The sequence below is a fragment of the Micromys minutus genome (genome assembly GCF_963924665.1).
Source record: "Micromys minutus genome assembly, chromosome: 13".
Taxonomy (NCBI): Eukaryota; Metazoa; Chordata; class Mammalia; order Rodentia; family Muridae; genus Micromys; species Micromys minutus.
The window spans coordinates 42,108,593-42,125,733 of record NC_137982.1 but is presented as its reverse complement, the minus strand read 5'-3'; the positions used below and the strand labels follow the sequence as shown (position 1 = coordinate 42,125,733).

Genomic DNA, 17,141 nt, shown 5'->3' with positions numbered 1-17,141 from the left:
GGAGGATGATTGATCTTTCTCAGAAGGGGAAGTAAAATAGATATCAGAGGGGTTTGGAGGGAGGGAACTGGGTGGGAGAGGGGGTGAGAGGGGAGCAGAACAAGGCAGGGAAGTATCAGGTGTAGGGAGAGCAGAGGAGGGAGAAAGGAAATATGCTGGGGGGGGGGTTATCTCTAGGATGTAGAGCCCAGAGATGGTGTGAGGGACAGGCTTCAGGGTTTCTATAGGGGTGACTCTAACTGACACTCCTAGTAGTGGGGAATATGGATCCTGAAGTGGCCACTTCCTGTAGTCAGGGAGGACTGTCAGTGGAGGAATAAGGACAGAAATCCATGTACAAAACCTTTGACCCCAAATTTGCCCTGCTTACTAGATGTACAAGGACAATGAGCAGAGACTGAGGGAATAGCCAACCAATGACTAGACTGCCCCAAACTGAGACACATTCCATGGCAAGAACCAACCCTGTATACTATCAATGACACTCTATCATGCTTGCAGACAAGAACCTAGCATAAATGTCCTCTGAGAGGCTCCACCCAGCAGCCAGAGGAAAGAGATGCAGAGACTCACCTAAACATCACATGGCGCTAGGAGAGTCTTGTTTTAAAGGGGGGAAGGACTGAGGGATATGAAGAAGACAGGGACTCTAAAGGAAGACCAACAGAGTCAACTAACCTGGTCCTATGGGGGCTCTGAGAGCCTGAACTGCCAATCAAAGAGTGAGCACAGGTTGGACCTAGGCCCTTTGCACATATGTAGCAGATGAGCAGGTTGGTCCTCGTTTAAACAACTAGAGTAGGAACTGTCCCTGAGCCTGTTGCCCGCCTGTGGATCCTGTTCCCCTACCTGGACCAATTTGTTTGGCCTCAGTGGGAGAGGATGTAGCCTGGCAGTGAATTAATGTGTCAGGGGAGGTGAGAAGAGAGAATTGGAGAGTGGAGGATCAGGGGAGTCAGGGTGGTAAAGGGGGCTCCCCTTCTCAGAGGAAAAGGGGAGGAGGGATGGGGGAAGGATATGTGTGAGGGGGCTTTGGGAAGAGAGGGAGGCTGATCTAAAGTGAATAAAGGAAGGAAGAAAGGAAGGGAGGAAAGAAGGAAGGAAGGAAGGAAAGAAGGAAGGAAGGAAGGAAAAGAAAGTGTTGGAGTTCTCAACTGGAAGCAGGGATATCTGGAAGGCGCATAATGAACGGACACAGACTGCTTTTCAGGTACAAGCTGAGAGGCAATTTTTCAAGACTTAAAATGTCCCCCCAGAGGCTGTACATGCTCTGCTTTATTTCTGTGTGCCTTCCTTTTATTGAACTCCCACACTCCTAGACACCTCTGTGTGTCCCCCTTTCACTCACACACTCTTCGCATTGTCTTACACACACACTCACTCTACACCTCATGAGCACCTCACTCCCACCTCGCTTGCTCTCCACTGGCTCTTTCCCCTTTCTCTTGCCCCAGTCTTTCATTGATACTCCAAAAAGCAGGTTGAAAAAAGACATTGTATAATTATTGCAAATCAAATTCAAAAGAATAACCACATCTCAAAAAGAATCAAGACTTACAATTGTTCCCCAAAGTTTTAAGCTTCTTCCCTTTCCTAGGCCTGTGGCCAAAGTACTAATTGCAAATTCACCACTATTTAACCTTTAACTTTTGACTTATACTCCAGAGCTAAGAGCTCAGAGATCTGCAGCCAGCTACTTGCATTTTCCTGGGAGGCTCTAATGATAAACGACATGGGCAAAGCTTTCAGGCTATTTAACAACCTCCACCCCCAAACACTAGGTATGAGAAGCCCCTTTTAGAGCTATTGCTCAGGGTTGTCCAAGAGACTCTCAGTAGGCTATTGTATCATCCTTGGTTGTCCCCTAGAGGAGGAAGGTAATTCTCTGTTATTGAAAACACCAGCATTTCTCTAATTAAACCTAAGGTCCAAGGAGAGAAATCCTGTCTGGTATTGGAAACCTAGCCAACAATCCTGAGGTAGGGCTGTCATGGATCTTAGATTAAAGATCTAATGCCATGTTAGTTATTCAAGGAACATGATTTCTAACTGCATCCTAAATATTTATCCTTATGTCCTAAGATAATGTTGGCTGGAATTCCTCATCAAAGTAACTGTTCTTTGTAACAGATGGAGGAAATGGGAAGAAACCACATTGCAAGTCAAAACACAAAGAGCAACCAATTATGTGGTGCACAGTCCTAGATGATGCATCTACCAAAACAATCTCTGCAACTAAGGTGTGGGGAACATCACAGAAGAGGGGATGGGAAGGACTGAAAGAGTGAGAGGGACAGAGATTCTCTGTGAGACAGGACCTGAAGAAGGATGACAGCAGTAGACATGCTACCATGAAAAGGGGAGGTGCCATGAAGCCTAAAGCTAGACAGTAAATGACTAAGGAATGTAATGACTAAAGAACAGTAAGTGACTAAAGAATGTTGAGAGCAGGAAAATAAGTTTTCTTCACAGGGTATCCTCCAATACCAAGTAATTAGGTCTGGAATCATATATATATATACATATATATATACATATATATATATATACACACATATATATACATATATACATATATGGATGAAAGCATACAAACACACACACACACACACACACACACACACACACACACAGATATACATACACACCAGAAACTAAAGAAGAAGAAGCCACATGCCAGGAAATTAAGAAAAATCAAGGAATTCATATGGGAGATGTTGGAGGTAGGGAGGGGAGGATAAAATAATATAATTATATTTTAATAAAAAAATAAAAATTTTAGAGGACAATTTTTTTTAATAAAATTCTTTTAGTATTTACATCAAAGAACAAAGGTAAACATTTCCAAAGGGTTTGAATGTGGCCTATGTGTAGCAACAAATCTTTAAAAATTCATGAACATTCTAATCTATAATTTTATACAGAATATTTATCTGAAAAGGTACAGTATGAGAATATTGTGTGTGGGGGGATGCTATGAGAACCAAAACTTGAAAAGAATAAAAGAAAATACGAGTTAACATTTTAAGAGAAAGTGCATTTACCAACATTATTTTCCAAAATGATATTCTCTATCTTGATTTCATGTCATGCAATCTCATGAATGACTTAAGTAACAATTATTCTTCAGAGACAAACTACTTACATTTTCCCCATGACTTATTTTTACTCACTTTAGCTGTTCAGGGGGTGAAGAATTTGTCTTTTCTACCCTTTCCAGATAAGAATCTTTGTATAGTTTTAATTTAGCTTTATATGAAGCTTGATATGCTGTTTCTTCTGGCTGTTCACGTTGCATATTTGTGAATGAGAATTCCCATGGACTTTTGAATGAAGTATTTTGAGTTTTAAGTATGTTATGGAACGTTTCTCCATTTTCTGCTCTCATCTGGAAGAAATTTAAAAATATTTTTTAAAATTTGTGATAATGACAGATGTTATTCATTTAAGTTCTTCAGTTTTGAGTTCAAGATTTAAAAAGCTTAAGTGTGTAAGTTTAGTCTTAAAACATTTATCAACAGTATTGTGTGTATTTTTTTGAACTCTAAAAAGCATGAACCAGGCTTATGTGTGTCTTTGTATTCGTATGTGTTATTGAGGTTAACAGTAGGTTCTGGTTATTAGAGATAATTCCTTTATACTGAACTATATACTCAGCCCTTAGTCACTCTCACATCAATGTCCATGGGATTAAAAAGACATGCATCAGAATAAATATAAATAATTAATGGCTCAAGTGGATATTTGTTGTAAATGCAGTCTCCAAGGATTTTTAAAATGTATACAGTTGGTTTCTTTATTAGCACAAAATTGTGAGATTAACATGAGTGAGCTAATTAATCAACTCAATATGCCACCTAATTGAAAACACAATTATATAAGGTATCTGAAACCAAAGAAAAACAGCACAACTCACCCTGTTTAGGAAGCTCAGTGAACTCTCGAAGGGCTGTGGCTTTGAGCTTGTCATCAAGGGTTCTTTTTGCAGGAAATTTCTGCTGTATTCCAAACTGTTGTCGAGTTGTCCAGATCCAGACTTTGGAGTAGAGCCCCTCATGCACATGTTTGGTGCAGAACTATAAGCTCCCATTTTATTAAAGTTTCTCATCATGGAACCATCTTGTCTGTCCTTAGACCTGTGAAGATCCCCAAAGGCAAACATCAGTCTTATTGTTACTAAGGACCAGCCTCAGCTTGGAGAGAGGTTTTGAGGAAGGGGCATCCAGGAGCTGAGAAAGAATGACTCAAGGTCAAGTCATGGGTTACAAGCTGATGGCCTATGTCTGCTAGTGACAGCTTTCCAGATAACTCTCTCCAGATACAGCTCTCTCTTATAATTCCAGAAACTATATGCAGATCAAAATCCCATTCTTTTATTTACATATCAATTCAGCCATTACCCAGGTTCCCTTATTATCCCATAAATCAGCACCTCATGATCCCAGCACTCTGATTTTTACAAAATGACAACAAACACATATTTTGGTTTTGTTTGGTTTAACATTGCAGATAAATTTAGAGATTAGCCTGGTTTTGTAAGCACAAACAATAAGCTAGTTGGGTGGGATCTTGCCTACCATGCCTGGACTTAACCTAGTGCTGTCCTAGGCTGATCTTGAACTCAGGAATCTGCCTGTCTTTGTAATTTTCTGAAAAGATGACTCACAGTGCAGGTTTTCTCTTCTTTTAGGTCTGTGAAACTCCTTATACAATTTATATTGCATCCTTATATTTTGCATACTTGAGAAGTTATATATTTTTAAACTTACATTTTTAGAGTTCTCTTCCACAGCCTTAAGGGCTAGCTTGAAGGTCCCAGACTTTACTGTTTTGCTGAGACATTAGACACAGCCTAATATCCTGTACTTGTGCTGTCACTGATGATCATGGAGTCAATAACCTTGACAGAGACAACATTCCAACATTCCCTGATAACCTTAGCAGGGATAATATTTCAGGATGGAGGAACAGAAAGTTGAGGAAACACACACACACACACACAAGCACACACACACACACACACACACACACACACACACACACACACACACCCTCCATTTAACTTTGAAAGGTATCCAGAGCCTAATCAGTTCTTTTTAAAAACAGGAAGACAAAATTGTTTTCCCAAATTAGCATGTTCTTTAGTTGGCCATCAGAAAAGTTTGTATCTTGTAATCTCTCCCAGAGAAATAATAACCACAAAACTCAAAATTACAGCCATTTTGAAATTTAAAACAATATAAAACAAATGAATAATCTAAAACACTGTATGATCCTTATTCTTAGGACTCTAATAATCTATCATGTCAGAAAATCAACTCAAAATTCTCATGGAGCCCATGTTAAAAGAATGTGAGCCTCCTGCTGTGGTAATTTAAAAATAACTACAAACACTCACTAGCTGACATCAACAGGCCATGTGGCAATTAGCAGGCTAATTCATAAAACAAATGAAACAACTTCTATCAACTTCAATATCAGTAAGAAGTAAGCAACTTATTAAACCAGGACTTTACCCCAAAATATAACGATCTGTCAAGCTCTTTATTTGGAGCATCAGATTCTTATTTATTAATAACTTCCATAATATATAAAAGGTTACTCCATTTTTATTTACACTACAGTGGCACCCAATGTGGTGCAAGAATCCACTAGAAATTTAAGATTATTAAACTGAGAGAGTGTTATTTTCTAAGTAGAGTGTTATTTTCTAAGTAGACTCAACACCATGTTGAGTCACGTGATGTTTCAAGCACAGGAACCTTAAACCAAAGAAACACAGAAGGGGCCTAGGCTTGCAGGCTGTAGGTCCCCTACTGTGATAAGTACTGGCAGCTCAGAGAGTTAGAGATCAGAAGCTGTTTGCTTCTTCAGCCGAAGTTGTTTAGAAAATGATTTAATTTAGGTTTGGTCTAATTGCTTTAAAGTTAGTAGAGAGATTTAATGCTCTATTGTCTTTCAGGGTACCCATATTCTTTGTATGTGGACTCCACAGGAATTTTGGGTTAAAATCCCAGTTAGACAAAGCTGCCTGCTTCTTAATGACAGGTATTCAAGCAAATGTGATTAAATTTGTTTTTATAATTAGAAATAAGACAATACAGAGTTTACCCGAATCACTTGGGGATTTTTACCTACAGTTCGGAACTAAATTAGTCACTGACTCCAAATAGAGGGTTGTGATATTTGCAAGCTAATAAGGTTATTAAAAATAGAAGTCTATTACCAAGCAGAGTAAACAACTTCTAACAGTGGCAAAAGAGAAAATATATTTTCCCCCAAACAACATCTGAACATTGAACTGGATATAATTATATTTTTTTGGATTCCCAACCTAAAAGAAATATAATGCAGGAGGCAGCAAAATGGCTGTCACACTTATATGACTTACCAGGTTAAACTGCTACCAGGTAAAATGGCCCTTGTATCCTCGAAGAAGCAGTGTGAATTAACTCTCCACGATAATGTCCTTGGTTATTGTGGCAACTAAACAAACAAAACTTTTTAGAAAGCCCATCCCATGCTTACCAAGTCCTCAGGGATGGGACCATATCATTTTGTCTCTATACATCTTTCCTGCTGGACAAGGACCTGTTTTATCCACGCTTAAATGATGCTTTCCTGCGCTCTCATGTTAACCTTTCCCTACATTGCAATCCTGACTCCACACAGCACAGAACAACTAAGGAGGACCTCGCTACAAATCCTCTGACGGGAACACAACATAATACGGTTGAAAGTCCATTGGCAAAGTGTTAGAATGTGGCCACCGGTGTAGCATTAGTACTATATATCTTTGCAATTACATTATCATACTCAGACAATAGTCAAACTTAATTCATGGGTATTCTGATCTGCAATTTTATGAGAGCATAACTAAAAAAATGTACATTATGAAGATATTTTGTGGGAAAGTACCATGCAACCCAAACCTTTAAAATAGTAGCAACTATTTTTGAGTGAGCATATTAAGAGAGAGTTCACTTAGTAAGATTGCTTTCCAAAATTATATTCTCTAGCTTGATTTCACACAATGGAATCTCATAAATGTCTTTCACTGTAATGGTTTGCATATGCTTGGCCCAGGGAGTAGCACTATTAGAAGGTGTGGCCTTGTTGGCATAGGCCTGTCACTGTTGGGGTGTGCTTGGAGACCCTCCTCCTAGTTGCCTGAGGATGCTGAGTCTGTTCCTGGCTTCCTTTGGATGAAGATGTAGAACTCTCAGCTCCCCCTCCACCATGCCTTCCTGAATGCTGCCATGTTCCCACCTTGATAATAATGGATTGAACCTCTGAACCTGTAATCCAGCCCCGACTAAATGTTGTCTTTTATAAAACTTGCACTGGTCAAGGTGTCTGTATACAGCAGTAAAACACAAAGACATTCACTAACAATCACTTTTCAGAGACAAATGACTGACTTGCCTTAGTTGTCCTTGAGATGATGAACTTGTCATTGCTACACATTCTAGACAGGGATCCTTATACTGTTTTGGTTCAGCTTTATGTAAGGATTTATGAGTTGTTTCCTCTGAATGTTCAGATTCCAGATTTGTACAGCTGATTTCCCAAGGGCTTAGGAACAAGTCGCTGTGGTTCCCTAGTATGTTATCAGATGTTTCCTGGTCTTCTCTTATTACCTGAAAGAAATTTAAAAGATGGGTTCTCTTCTAATTGTCATAACAATAAATGCTAAGTGTCTGAATCTTTTAGTTTTGAGCAGTAACTCTGAACATTTAAATACGTGTGCATTTATGTATGTGTATTTATGTTTGTGTGCGGAACTGTCAAAGTAAGTCTGATGCACTGGCGATAAGTCCTCCAGTGCTGACATATCTACTCAGCCCCAAATCATTCTTATGGCAATGACCATTGAATTAGATATTTTTAAAAAGTCACAGGATGAACTAAAAGTATTAACAATGAATAATTTTTATTAAAATAATTTTCAGAGTACGTTATACTGTGGACTTAGAATATAAAATTATGAGTGCTTCAGAAAGGCTCCTACCACCAGTCAACTGGTAGCTATTAAAGCAAGGAGATCAAGGCCACAGAAAAGGTGACCCCAAAACTGAGGGGTGTGTGATTGTTGTTACATGTAAGCCACGAGACAATTGGCCTGGGAAGGATTGAGAAGATTCACCTCCCAGAGGAATGGTTAACTGGGCTGGGGAAAAAAGGAATTGAAGCATTTCCTTAGGGAGCGAGCTCCTTCGGACCTAACCAAGTCACCACAGGTGTGACCTGCCATCTCTGTCTCCCACATAGCTTCAGAGTGAACAGGAAAATGTTTTTGAATGTGTAAGTTATAGTTTGCTCCATCCACAGTAATTGATTATTTGTTAATGAATGTATATGAGATTTATTTCAAATGGTTGAGCTATATACCTCTTTAGGACATAATATAACTATAATTTGAGAACCTATTCTTCTGTACTATTTATTCCACAAATGTCATATAGAAAAAAAATCTCAAACTTGTTTCTGATAAAAAGAGTGTGTTAAGATTCATGCCGTATGACTTCTAACAGTTGTTAGGAAAGTACATTGCATCAATATCATTACTGTGTTCTCGTGGTATCAGACTACAAGGAAAGCCTAGGGGTTCCTACATGAGTGTTCCACCACCCTACTACAAGTGAAGCTACTGCCATCATCTAATGCCGATATCCAATGCAAGCAGACACATTGGGAAATAATACTCCACCCTCTACCTTTGCAGTCTATTCCCAACTGAATGACAAGGGAAAAGGAATGATCTGTCCTTGTCAAGATTTTCTCAACCTGTAGGTTTTGGAATGAAGTGAATGTTGTTTAAATCGCTAAACTGTGGAGAATTGAATAATAAATTGTCAAATGGTAAATATGAAATTAACCAGTGTAGAATTTCACATAATTTAGCCTCCTTTAAAGAATGTGGTACTATTTTTTTTCCCTGTCTGGGCCTTTTATTTCCTTTTGTACATTAGGCCATGAAGTCATAGGGAATGGGCTCCAGCAGCTCAGGTTCCTTTCCCTAGTCCTCACAAAGTGCGCTTCTCTGGACGGCGCAGGCTGGCGCTTCAGCTGAACCCAGGTGCCCTTCTCTATGGCTTCTTTTTATCCTCTGATCGATCTCCCTCACCAGCTTCAGGAGGCTGCCTCTGCTCTTTGAGTGCTTGATGTGCTCAGTCCGCACATTGATCCTCTTAGTCCTTCACTTGCTTGTTTACAATGATGCCCACGGCATGCTGGGTGACACTGTAGACTCTTCCGGTTTTGCCATGGGAACACTTCCGGGGCAATCCTCTCTGAACAGTGCCCATTTCCTTCATGTCTACAATATCACCTTCTTGTAGATTCGCATGTATGTGGCCAAAAGAACAACTCCATGTTTCTTGAAAGGCCTAGAGAACATAGACCGAGTGCCTCTCATTTTCCCTTTGTGATACTATTGAATGAAGTTTCATGTCACATCCTTTCAACTCAGAGCTTTACAACACTGTGTTTAATGTTTTTTTTTTTAATTAGGAACTATAGAATAATGGAAAACAGGGATACATATAATTTCAAGTACAGTTGGTAAATGATATTACTTGGAGTTAGTGATCCACCACCTCTGACATCACACTCTGTCTGTCCAGTGTTCAGCAGTGATCCCTAACCCTTTGGGGGAAGAAGTGCAGTGTACATATTCTATTTGGTGCTGACTTTATTATCATTACTATTACTATTGTTGTTGTTGTTGTTGTTGTTAAATACTATTTATCAGTGTGGAATTCGACAAAAATGTGCAATCACTCAATTTTATTTGGGACTAGCAAAGTAACAGATGTGGAAATTCTATAAATGACTGGATTTCATTTCACTGTTTACTATTTCACCTTTACATATGCAGATTTTTCTCAGTGAATTCATCCTCTAAAGTTAACCTCATATATGTGATGTGGAAACTGTCATATAATGTTTTAAAGTGGAACTTTCTGGTTTTGTTGGAGACTTGGTTGCGTCATTGTGATGTTTTTCTGGAAGCTGTCTTATGAAAGGATGTTTTGCTGAAGCAGACTTGTAAGAGCATTTTTTAAAGGAAATATTTAGTTTTTAATGTACATCTTGAAATCAATAATATGTTTGTATTTCAAATGTTTAAAGGGCTCATAAAGGCACAGCATTAAAATGTCCCTTCATTCACTGTTTGTATCTCCTTAATCACAGCCCCAGATTAAATTTTACCTCAGATTAAAATTTATTTATTTTTATTGCATATTCTCTGTATTTACATTTTGGATATTATCTCCTTTCCCCCAATCACATCTTCCTCCTGCTCTCATTACCTCCATGAAAGTGCTCCTTCTCACAACCACCCTCTCCCCACTCAATGCCTTGGCATTCCCCTATGCTGGGAATCCCATTGATGCCAGAGAATGCTATCTTCTGCTGCATATGCACCTGGAGCCATGGGTTTTCCATGCAAACTCATTGGTTGATGTTTTAGTCCCTGGAAGCTGTGGCAGGTTTGGTTAGTTGATCTTTTTGTTTTTCCCATGGGATGGCAGACCCTTTCAGCTCCTTCAGTCCTTTCTCTATCTCCTTCATTGGGGTCCCTGTGTTCTGGCTGATGCTTAGTTGTAAGCATCCTCCTCTGTATCAGTATGGCTCTTGCAGAGCCTCTGAGGAGGCATCCATATCAGGTTCCTGCCAGTAAGCACTACTTGGCATCAGCAACAGTGCGTGGGTTTAATGACTGCATATGGGATGGATCTCCAGGTGAGGCAGTCTCTGGATGATCTTTTCTCCAATTTCTGCTCCTCTATTTGTCCCATTATTTCCTCCCATGAGCATTTTGTTCTCCCTTCTGAGAAGGACTTTGACATCCACCTTCTGCCCTTCCTTCTTTTTGAGCTTCATACTTTTTGTGAATTGTGTCATGGGTATTCTGAGACTTTTGGGCTAGTATCTGCTTATCAGTGAGTGCATATCATGTGTGGCCTTTTGTGACTGGGTTACTTCACTCAGGATGATAGTTTCTAGTTCCATCTATTTGCCTAGGAATTTCATAAAGTCATTGTTTCTAATAGCTGAGTAGTACTCCACTTTGTAAATGTACCACACTTTCTGTATCCATTCCTCTGTTTTGAAAGACATCTGGGTTCTTTCCAGCTTCTGGCTATTATAGATAAGGCTGCTATGAACATGGTGGAGCATGTGACCTTGTTAGACATTGGAGCTTCTTTTGGGTATATGCCAGGAATGGTGTAGCTGGATCCTCAGGTAGTAATATGTTCAATTTTCTGAGGAACAGCCAGACTGGTTTCCAGAGTGGTTGTACCAGTTTACAGTCTCACCAGCAGTGGAGGAGTGTTCCTCTTTCTCCGCACCCTCACCAGCATCTACTGTCACCTGAGTTTTTGATCTTAGCCATTCTGACTGGTATGAGGTAGAATCTTAGTGTTGTTTTGATTTGCATTTCCCTGATGACTAGGGATGTTGAACATTTCTTTAGTTGCTTCTCAGACATTCAATATTCCTCAGTTGAGAATTCTTTGTTTAGTATATAAGAGGATTTTTGCTGAGAACAAACATGTGTCATTTTTCTAGACGCTGCCTGGTGAAAGAGCATATGATGTTTCACTAGAGCAGATGCTTGAGAGGATATATGATGTTTAGAACAAGTATATAATCCAAGAGACAGTAGATGGCACTGTAGCATTGGTTCGCCTTAGAACTCTGCTGATCTTTGTTGGGCTTCACTGGTGCTGATCTTTTCTGACGGCATTCTTGAATTGGTTCACCTTGCTTTCTTCGCTGATCTTCATTTGTTGTGACTTCATAGCAAGAAATACACTGAAAAACTTCTGGTAGTATTCTGGCTATTTCATGCTGTTTCTGCAGACTTGTGCCTAGCAGGCAGAGCCTTGTGGTTTCTTCTGGATCTAGACACTACCCCTGATTTGTGTTTGGTATTTGCTAAATGGCCTGGACTTCTGGTGCTTATTAATGTTTGGTGTTTTGCTGGTAGACTGGAATGCTGACAAAGGAAGAATGATTGACAAGGGAGATTGAAATCAGCCTAAAGAATTATTTCTAAACAGGCCACCCCCCCATTTTTTATTAACCTTTATTTTACCTCTTGTGGTGGGCTAAAAGGAAGGTGGAAGAATCATTACTAAAATAGATTTTGAAAATCTTAGCCCACATGTTTGTTGCTTGGTTTTGAGATATCAACTCTGTTTCGAGACAAAAGAGAATCAATTGCATGTTCTGTTTTATATAACTTATATAGTTTTATAGAAAACTGACAACTTTTTCATTAATATCAATTTGGTAGTGTTTTTAAAGCATCTGGCTTATTGTTAAAGCATTGAGGGGGTTATTTATCAAACTGACTCTTTTGGGTCCCCTAACTCAGAAAACAGTACCTCATGTTGTGGTTCATCAATTGGAATGTTCATTTTATATTGCCCGGCGTTCAAAACTTCAGAGAAACTACGCTCTCCATTTTCATACACAGTTGATGTTTTTGTTGGTTTAAAGCAATTTTTACTTCTACAAGATAAAATATTGAGTAAATAATAACTTCTGTAGCATAAACATAAAGCATAGGTTATGTGTAAACATACAAAATTAAATAAATTATAAGTCTTACTTGTTCAAACTAACTTTATTGGAAAACACTTAAAAATTATAAGTTCAAGTCAATAATATGAAGGAATTTCTTAAGACACACACAGCATGTAAATAGCTCACATTGGGGCCAAATGATGAATCAGCAGATATGTAACTTTTTGTGTAAGTCTTATGAACTGAATTTAGTTCCCAAAACTCCCAAAAGAAAAGATAAAAACTAACATCATGGTAATGTTTTCATATACAAATATTTTTATACACATTATTTACCATTATCTATCTATCTATCTATCTATCTATCTATCTATCTATCTATCTATCTACCTATCTATCTATCTGTCTGTCTGTCTGTCTGACATCTATATCTATATGGTTACTCTCCACTGATTGACAGCAATATCCAATTGCTGACAATAACACCCACCTAACTCACTGAACTTGAGGGATTGAGCTGGTGCCTGTACAGAACTTTCCCCTGTGTTCTAGAGTCTTTGGTATGGGAAGGTACTTTGTAGGCTACCAAAAAAGAAACACAAATACCAACCCAGTCATATAAGCTTTGATCTGCAATGCTACCCTACCTGCAAAGTACACTAGGGCAATGACGGCACAGAACTTGTGGAAGTAACCGACCAATAAAATTGACTTAAGGTGGAATCCATAAGATGAAACCTATATCCACACTACTTGGATACCAAGACCCAGAAACTAAATAGCCCAGAGACCTAGGGTAAAACCAACTCTATTGTTCTTTTAAAAAATTGGAATAAAATAATTCTTAATGATATTCTGCTATACTCATAGATCAATACCTTATTCAGCCACTATCAGAGATGCTCCCTCCTGTAACAGATAGGAACAGATCTAGAGACCCACAGACAGACAGCATACAGAGGAGTGGGGGGGGGGAGAGGGAGGAGGGAGGGGCAGACAGACAGACAGACAGACACACACACACACACACACACACAGAGAGAGAGAGAGAGAGAGAGAGAGAGAGAGAGAGAGAGAGAAAAGAGAAACAGAGACAGATAGACAGACAGACACACACGGCAGTGGGGAGGGAAACTAATTTACAGATGATAAAGTTATTGGTAAGTGTGATAGTTTGGAAAGTGATACATGCTATAGATTTGAGAATGGAGACTTGGGCTGTATCTGGTGCTTCTGGTTAAAGCACTGCAGTCCGTGTGGACATGGGAATTGCCTTGAAAAGCAGGCTCTTAGGGAAAGTCTGATTGGCTTATACCCTGATGCCTCCTCTGGGTCTTTCTGCCTTCGGTTCTATGGAGAAGTGAGTGACGTGGGCAAGCAAGCTAATGCTTCGATGGAAGGTCCTACCCTCCCCCATGCCTTCTCCACCAAGATTGCCGCTATTGTTTCAAATCATGTTGTAGGGTAAAATCTTCCTCCCTTAACTCGCTTTTATCAGGTATTTGATCGGAGACATGAAGTACATGGATTTGAGTTTCTGCCAGGTTTCCTTAAATCCGTGTCCTCCTGATGCCAAGATGAGTAACCCACCATAGTTGTTTTCTTCTGGGTTAAGTAACCTTTTAAAACCCAGTAAAAATAACATAGAAAGTTTGGTATTTGTACAGTAAGGAAAATTATAAGGCCTTTAGAACTTGAATTTAGTCATCACTTCAAGATGAGACCAGAGGCAATGAGAGTGAGATGTGCAGTTATTTCTGTAAAGGAATGTTTCATAGGCCAATCATAACCTTCCTTAACTTAGACAGGTTGTTTCTTGGATGTCCCATAGCAGCTGCATGCTTCCTTTGTATCCCACTTAGCAAAACCAAACACTATTGTTCTTAAAAAAACAGTGATAAAGTGACTCTTAATGGTACACTGCTGTACTCTTAGATCAGTGCCTTATTCAGACACCATCTGCGGAGTAGGTTGGAGAAGACATTTGAGCTGCTTCTGTTTCCCTTTGAAGAGCTCTGAAGAGTTTCCCACACTTTCTTCAAGGCTATCCCAGTGCTACAGCAGATCACTAGGGAAGTCGACACTCACGGCGGTTTTCTGACTTTCCCAGGTTTCGTTTGGACAAAGAAAAAGAAGCACAGACCTCAACTTCTTCATAACAATCATCTTCATTTATGTGAGAGATCCAGTACACAGGAAAAAGACTTAGCTCACACACCCAAAACAAATAAATGACTACAAACATATAGACATGCAGACAGAGGGACATACAGACAGACATGCATGTGTTAGGTACATATGAAAGACACATAGAAGGCAGAATGTATCTGATTGGTTTATGTGTTGTATCTGACAAACAGCAAGGGGATATAAACAGATCTGAGAGACTTTTGGTGTTGGTAAAAGACAGCACTAAAGAGATATTTTACATTGAAGTGTTGGCTGAAGGAAAAGGAGAAAACACTTTCAGAACAAAATCATAGATTTGGTGAAGGATGTCACTGAATATCAAAGTAATGACTGCTATTGTTTCAACAGCATGAAGGGGAACATGGCCTTGCGCAACTGGTTTAAGGTTCTGTTAGAACTTCTGAGATAAGTTTTAAGCTACTAGAATTCAGGTAAGAAAAGGCAAATACAAAATGGATTCTTACTTTGCTGTTCATACAAGTACAGCAGAAACAGAACGAATGCTTAACAGATATGAAATACTAAAGTCTTACGGATTTTTCTCTTTAGATGACCCCAGACATTTCTTCTTGTTTTGATGCCGCTCAGACTGTGGAGACGGAACTAACTCGATGGGTGCTTTATTGAAATCTTTGTTATCATCCGCAGGCTTTGAAAAGGTGGGAAAATTAGCTTTTAAAAATACAGAACTTGTTTTGTCTGGGACCTATTTCTCTCAGGATTAGGAATGTAGGTGATTCTTTTAATGTTGCACATCGCATGCCTGCAACCAAGCACGAAAATGTAGGCAGAGGACTTTTCCTAAAACAACTTGGATTGATTGACATTTCATCCTTTTATATTGCTTAATTTTATTACACAACAAAATATGTTTTTTTTTTAATGTGTGTTAATAATATTTTTTCCTGGTTGTGGCTGCATTTCATACTAGTCCTAGAAACATTTCGCTTTTGGGAAATGCCTGCTTCTGACTGTGTTTATGTGTATCTCACTCTAAATGAAAGCATCCCCACTAACAGAATGAATTCACACAAGAGTTTGCCTTTTCAGTACTGTAGAAACACTAAACAGGGCCAGGGTTGGGGCTCTGCAGATATGAGTATCTTTGAAAAACCTACCCAACCCAGTCCTAAACCCTTTAAAGAGATAAGGGACTTCCCCAAGGTGTCCTCTGCCAGCAACATGCCTGCTGTGCCCCCAAACCTAAATAACTAAGAATAAAAAAATTAAAACCTTCTAAAAACGAAACAATTCAGTAGTTTTCACATAAAAAGCTCAGATTGTATTACTCAGAGGGGGAAAATTTTAATAATACAACTGACCGCATCCAGGTGGGCTGTAATGGACTGATTTGAAGGTTGTGGGCCTGAAGTAGGAGTCAGTGTGTTCTCTTGGGTAAAGAGGCTTCCCAGTCTCCTATGAAACTTTGCCATGCAGGGACACTCAGAGGCAAATACGGAGCTCAGCACGTTCAGTAGTGCGGTGTTGTGCTGAGTCAGCATGACAAACTGGGTCGTGACCTCCTTCAGCTTGGCTTCAGTCCTGTGAAGAGTGGGAAGGCAAGTAGTACCTCATTTCCCCCACAATCAACTCATTAGACACAGAACTTGGTTTATTTGCCTCCCATGAAGCATTGCTCATCGAAGAAGGAGTTGTTTAGAAGCACTATGTGAAAGACTCTCTATTTCATGCCATGTTAATATTTTCCTGTGCTGTGAGTGTGCCTTTGTGAAGAATAGAAATGTTTGAAAGAACTGTTTGTGTCTAGTGGAAATGCTCAGGATCAGAGTCAAGGCAAGTTGCTTAGCAGGATATGATGTCCACAGGGGACATGCTGGTTGTTCTTGACACTATGGCTTTGTATTCTAGAAAATATTCAAGTGTCAATATTTCTATTTTGGGAAGTGTAGACCAGCAAAGTTGTAGCAGTATAGATATATTGAAAAACCATCAACAAATGTATTGGGAAAAAAATCTAAGAAACCAAGATAAATATGTGACCACTAAGAGCAAATACACTAGTATGTACACAAATAAAGAGGAGTTGTCATCCTGGACTCTCTCCCTGACGCTCAGTTCTTTTGACATCAGTGTTGTCCAGGATTATAGTTTCTAGTAGTTAGTGTTTATATCCATGATATAGTTTTGTTAAAATGCACTTTTGTGACAGATGACTAAGGAGCTGATTAATATTCTATATGACTCTTGGGCTTTACTCACTCCAGCAGTTTATGTGACTGATGAACTTTGATGAAGTTTTCCACTACCATAACGTTCTCATGTGTCCGGGTCTTTATTTCAGAGAATTCCCTTTCCAAATGTTGAATTTTGAGTTCCAGCTGCCTCATTACGGAAGTAGTATACATTTCTCTGAAGGAATTAAAGAACACTTGTCCTGCTTGTGTCTG

At 39.2% G+C, this 17,141-nt stretch overlaps 1 protein-coding gene across 1 annotated transcript in view; it reads right to left on the bottom strand.

Moving 5' to 3' along the window:
- LOC308429190 (uncharacterized protein) overlaps positions 1–17,141 on the bottom strand; it is a gene marked incomplete at both ends in the record, with an annotated part of 112,292 nt that overhangs the window by 70,510 nt on the left and 24,641 nt on the right. Inside the window, 6 exons of the mRNA XM_080927935.1 lie at positions 3,917–4,136; positions 7,426–7,640; positions 12,402–12,528; positions 15,267–15,382; positions 16,056–16,275; positions 16,954–17,138. Of these exons, the coding sequence (XP_080784061.1) occupies positions 3,917–4,136; positions 7,426–7,640; positions 12,402–12,528; positions 15,267–15,382; positions 16,056–16,275; positions 16,954–17,138 (1,083 nt within the window). The remainder of the gene's footprint in view (positions 1–3,916; positions 4,137–7,425; positions 7,641–12,401; positions 12,529–15,266; positions 15,383–16,055; positions 16,276–16,953; positions 17,139–17,141) is intronic.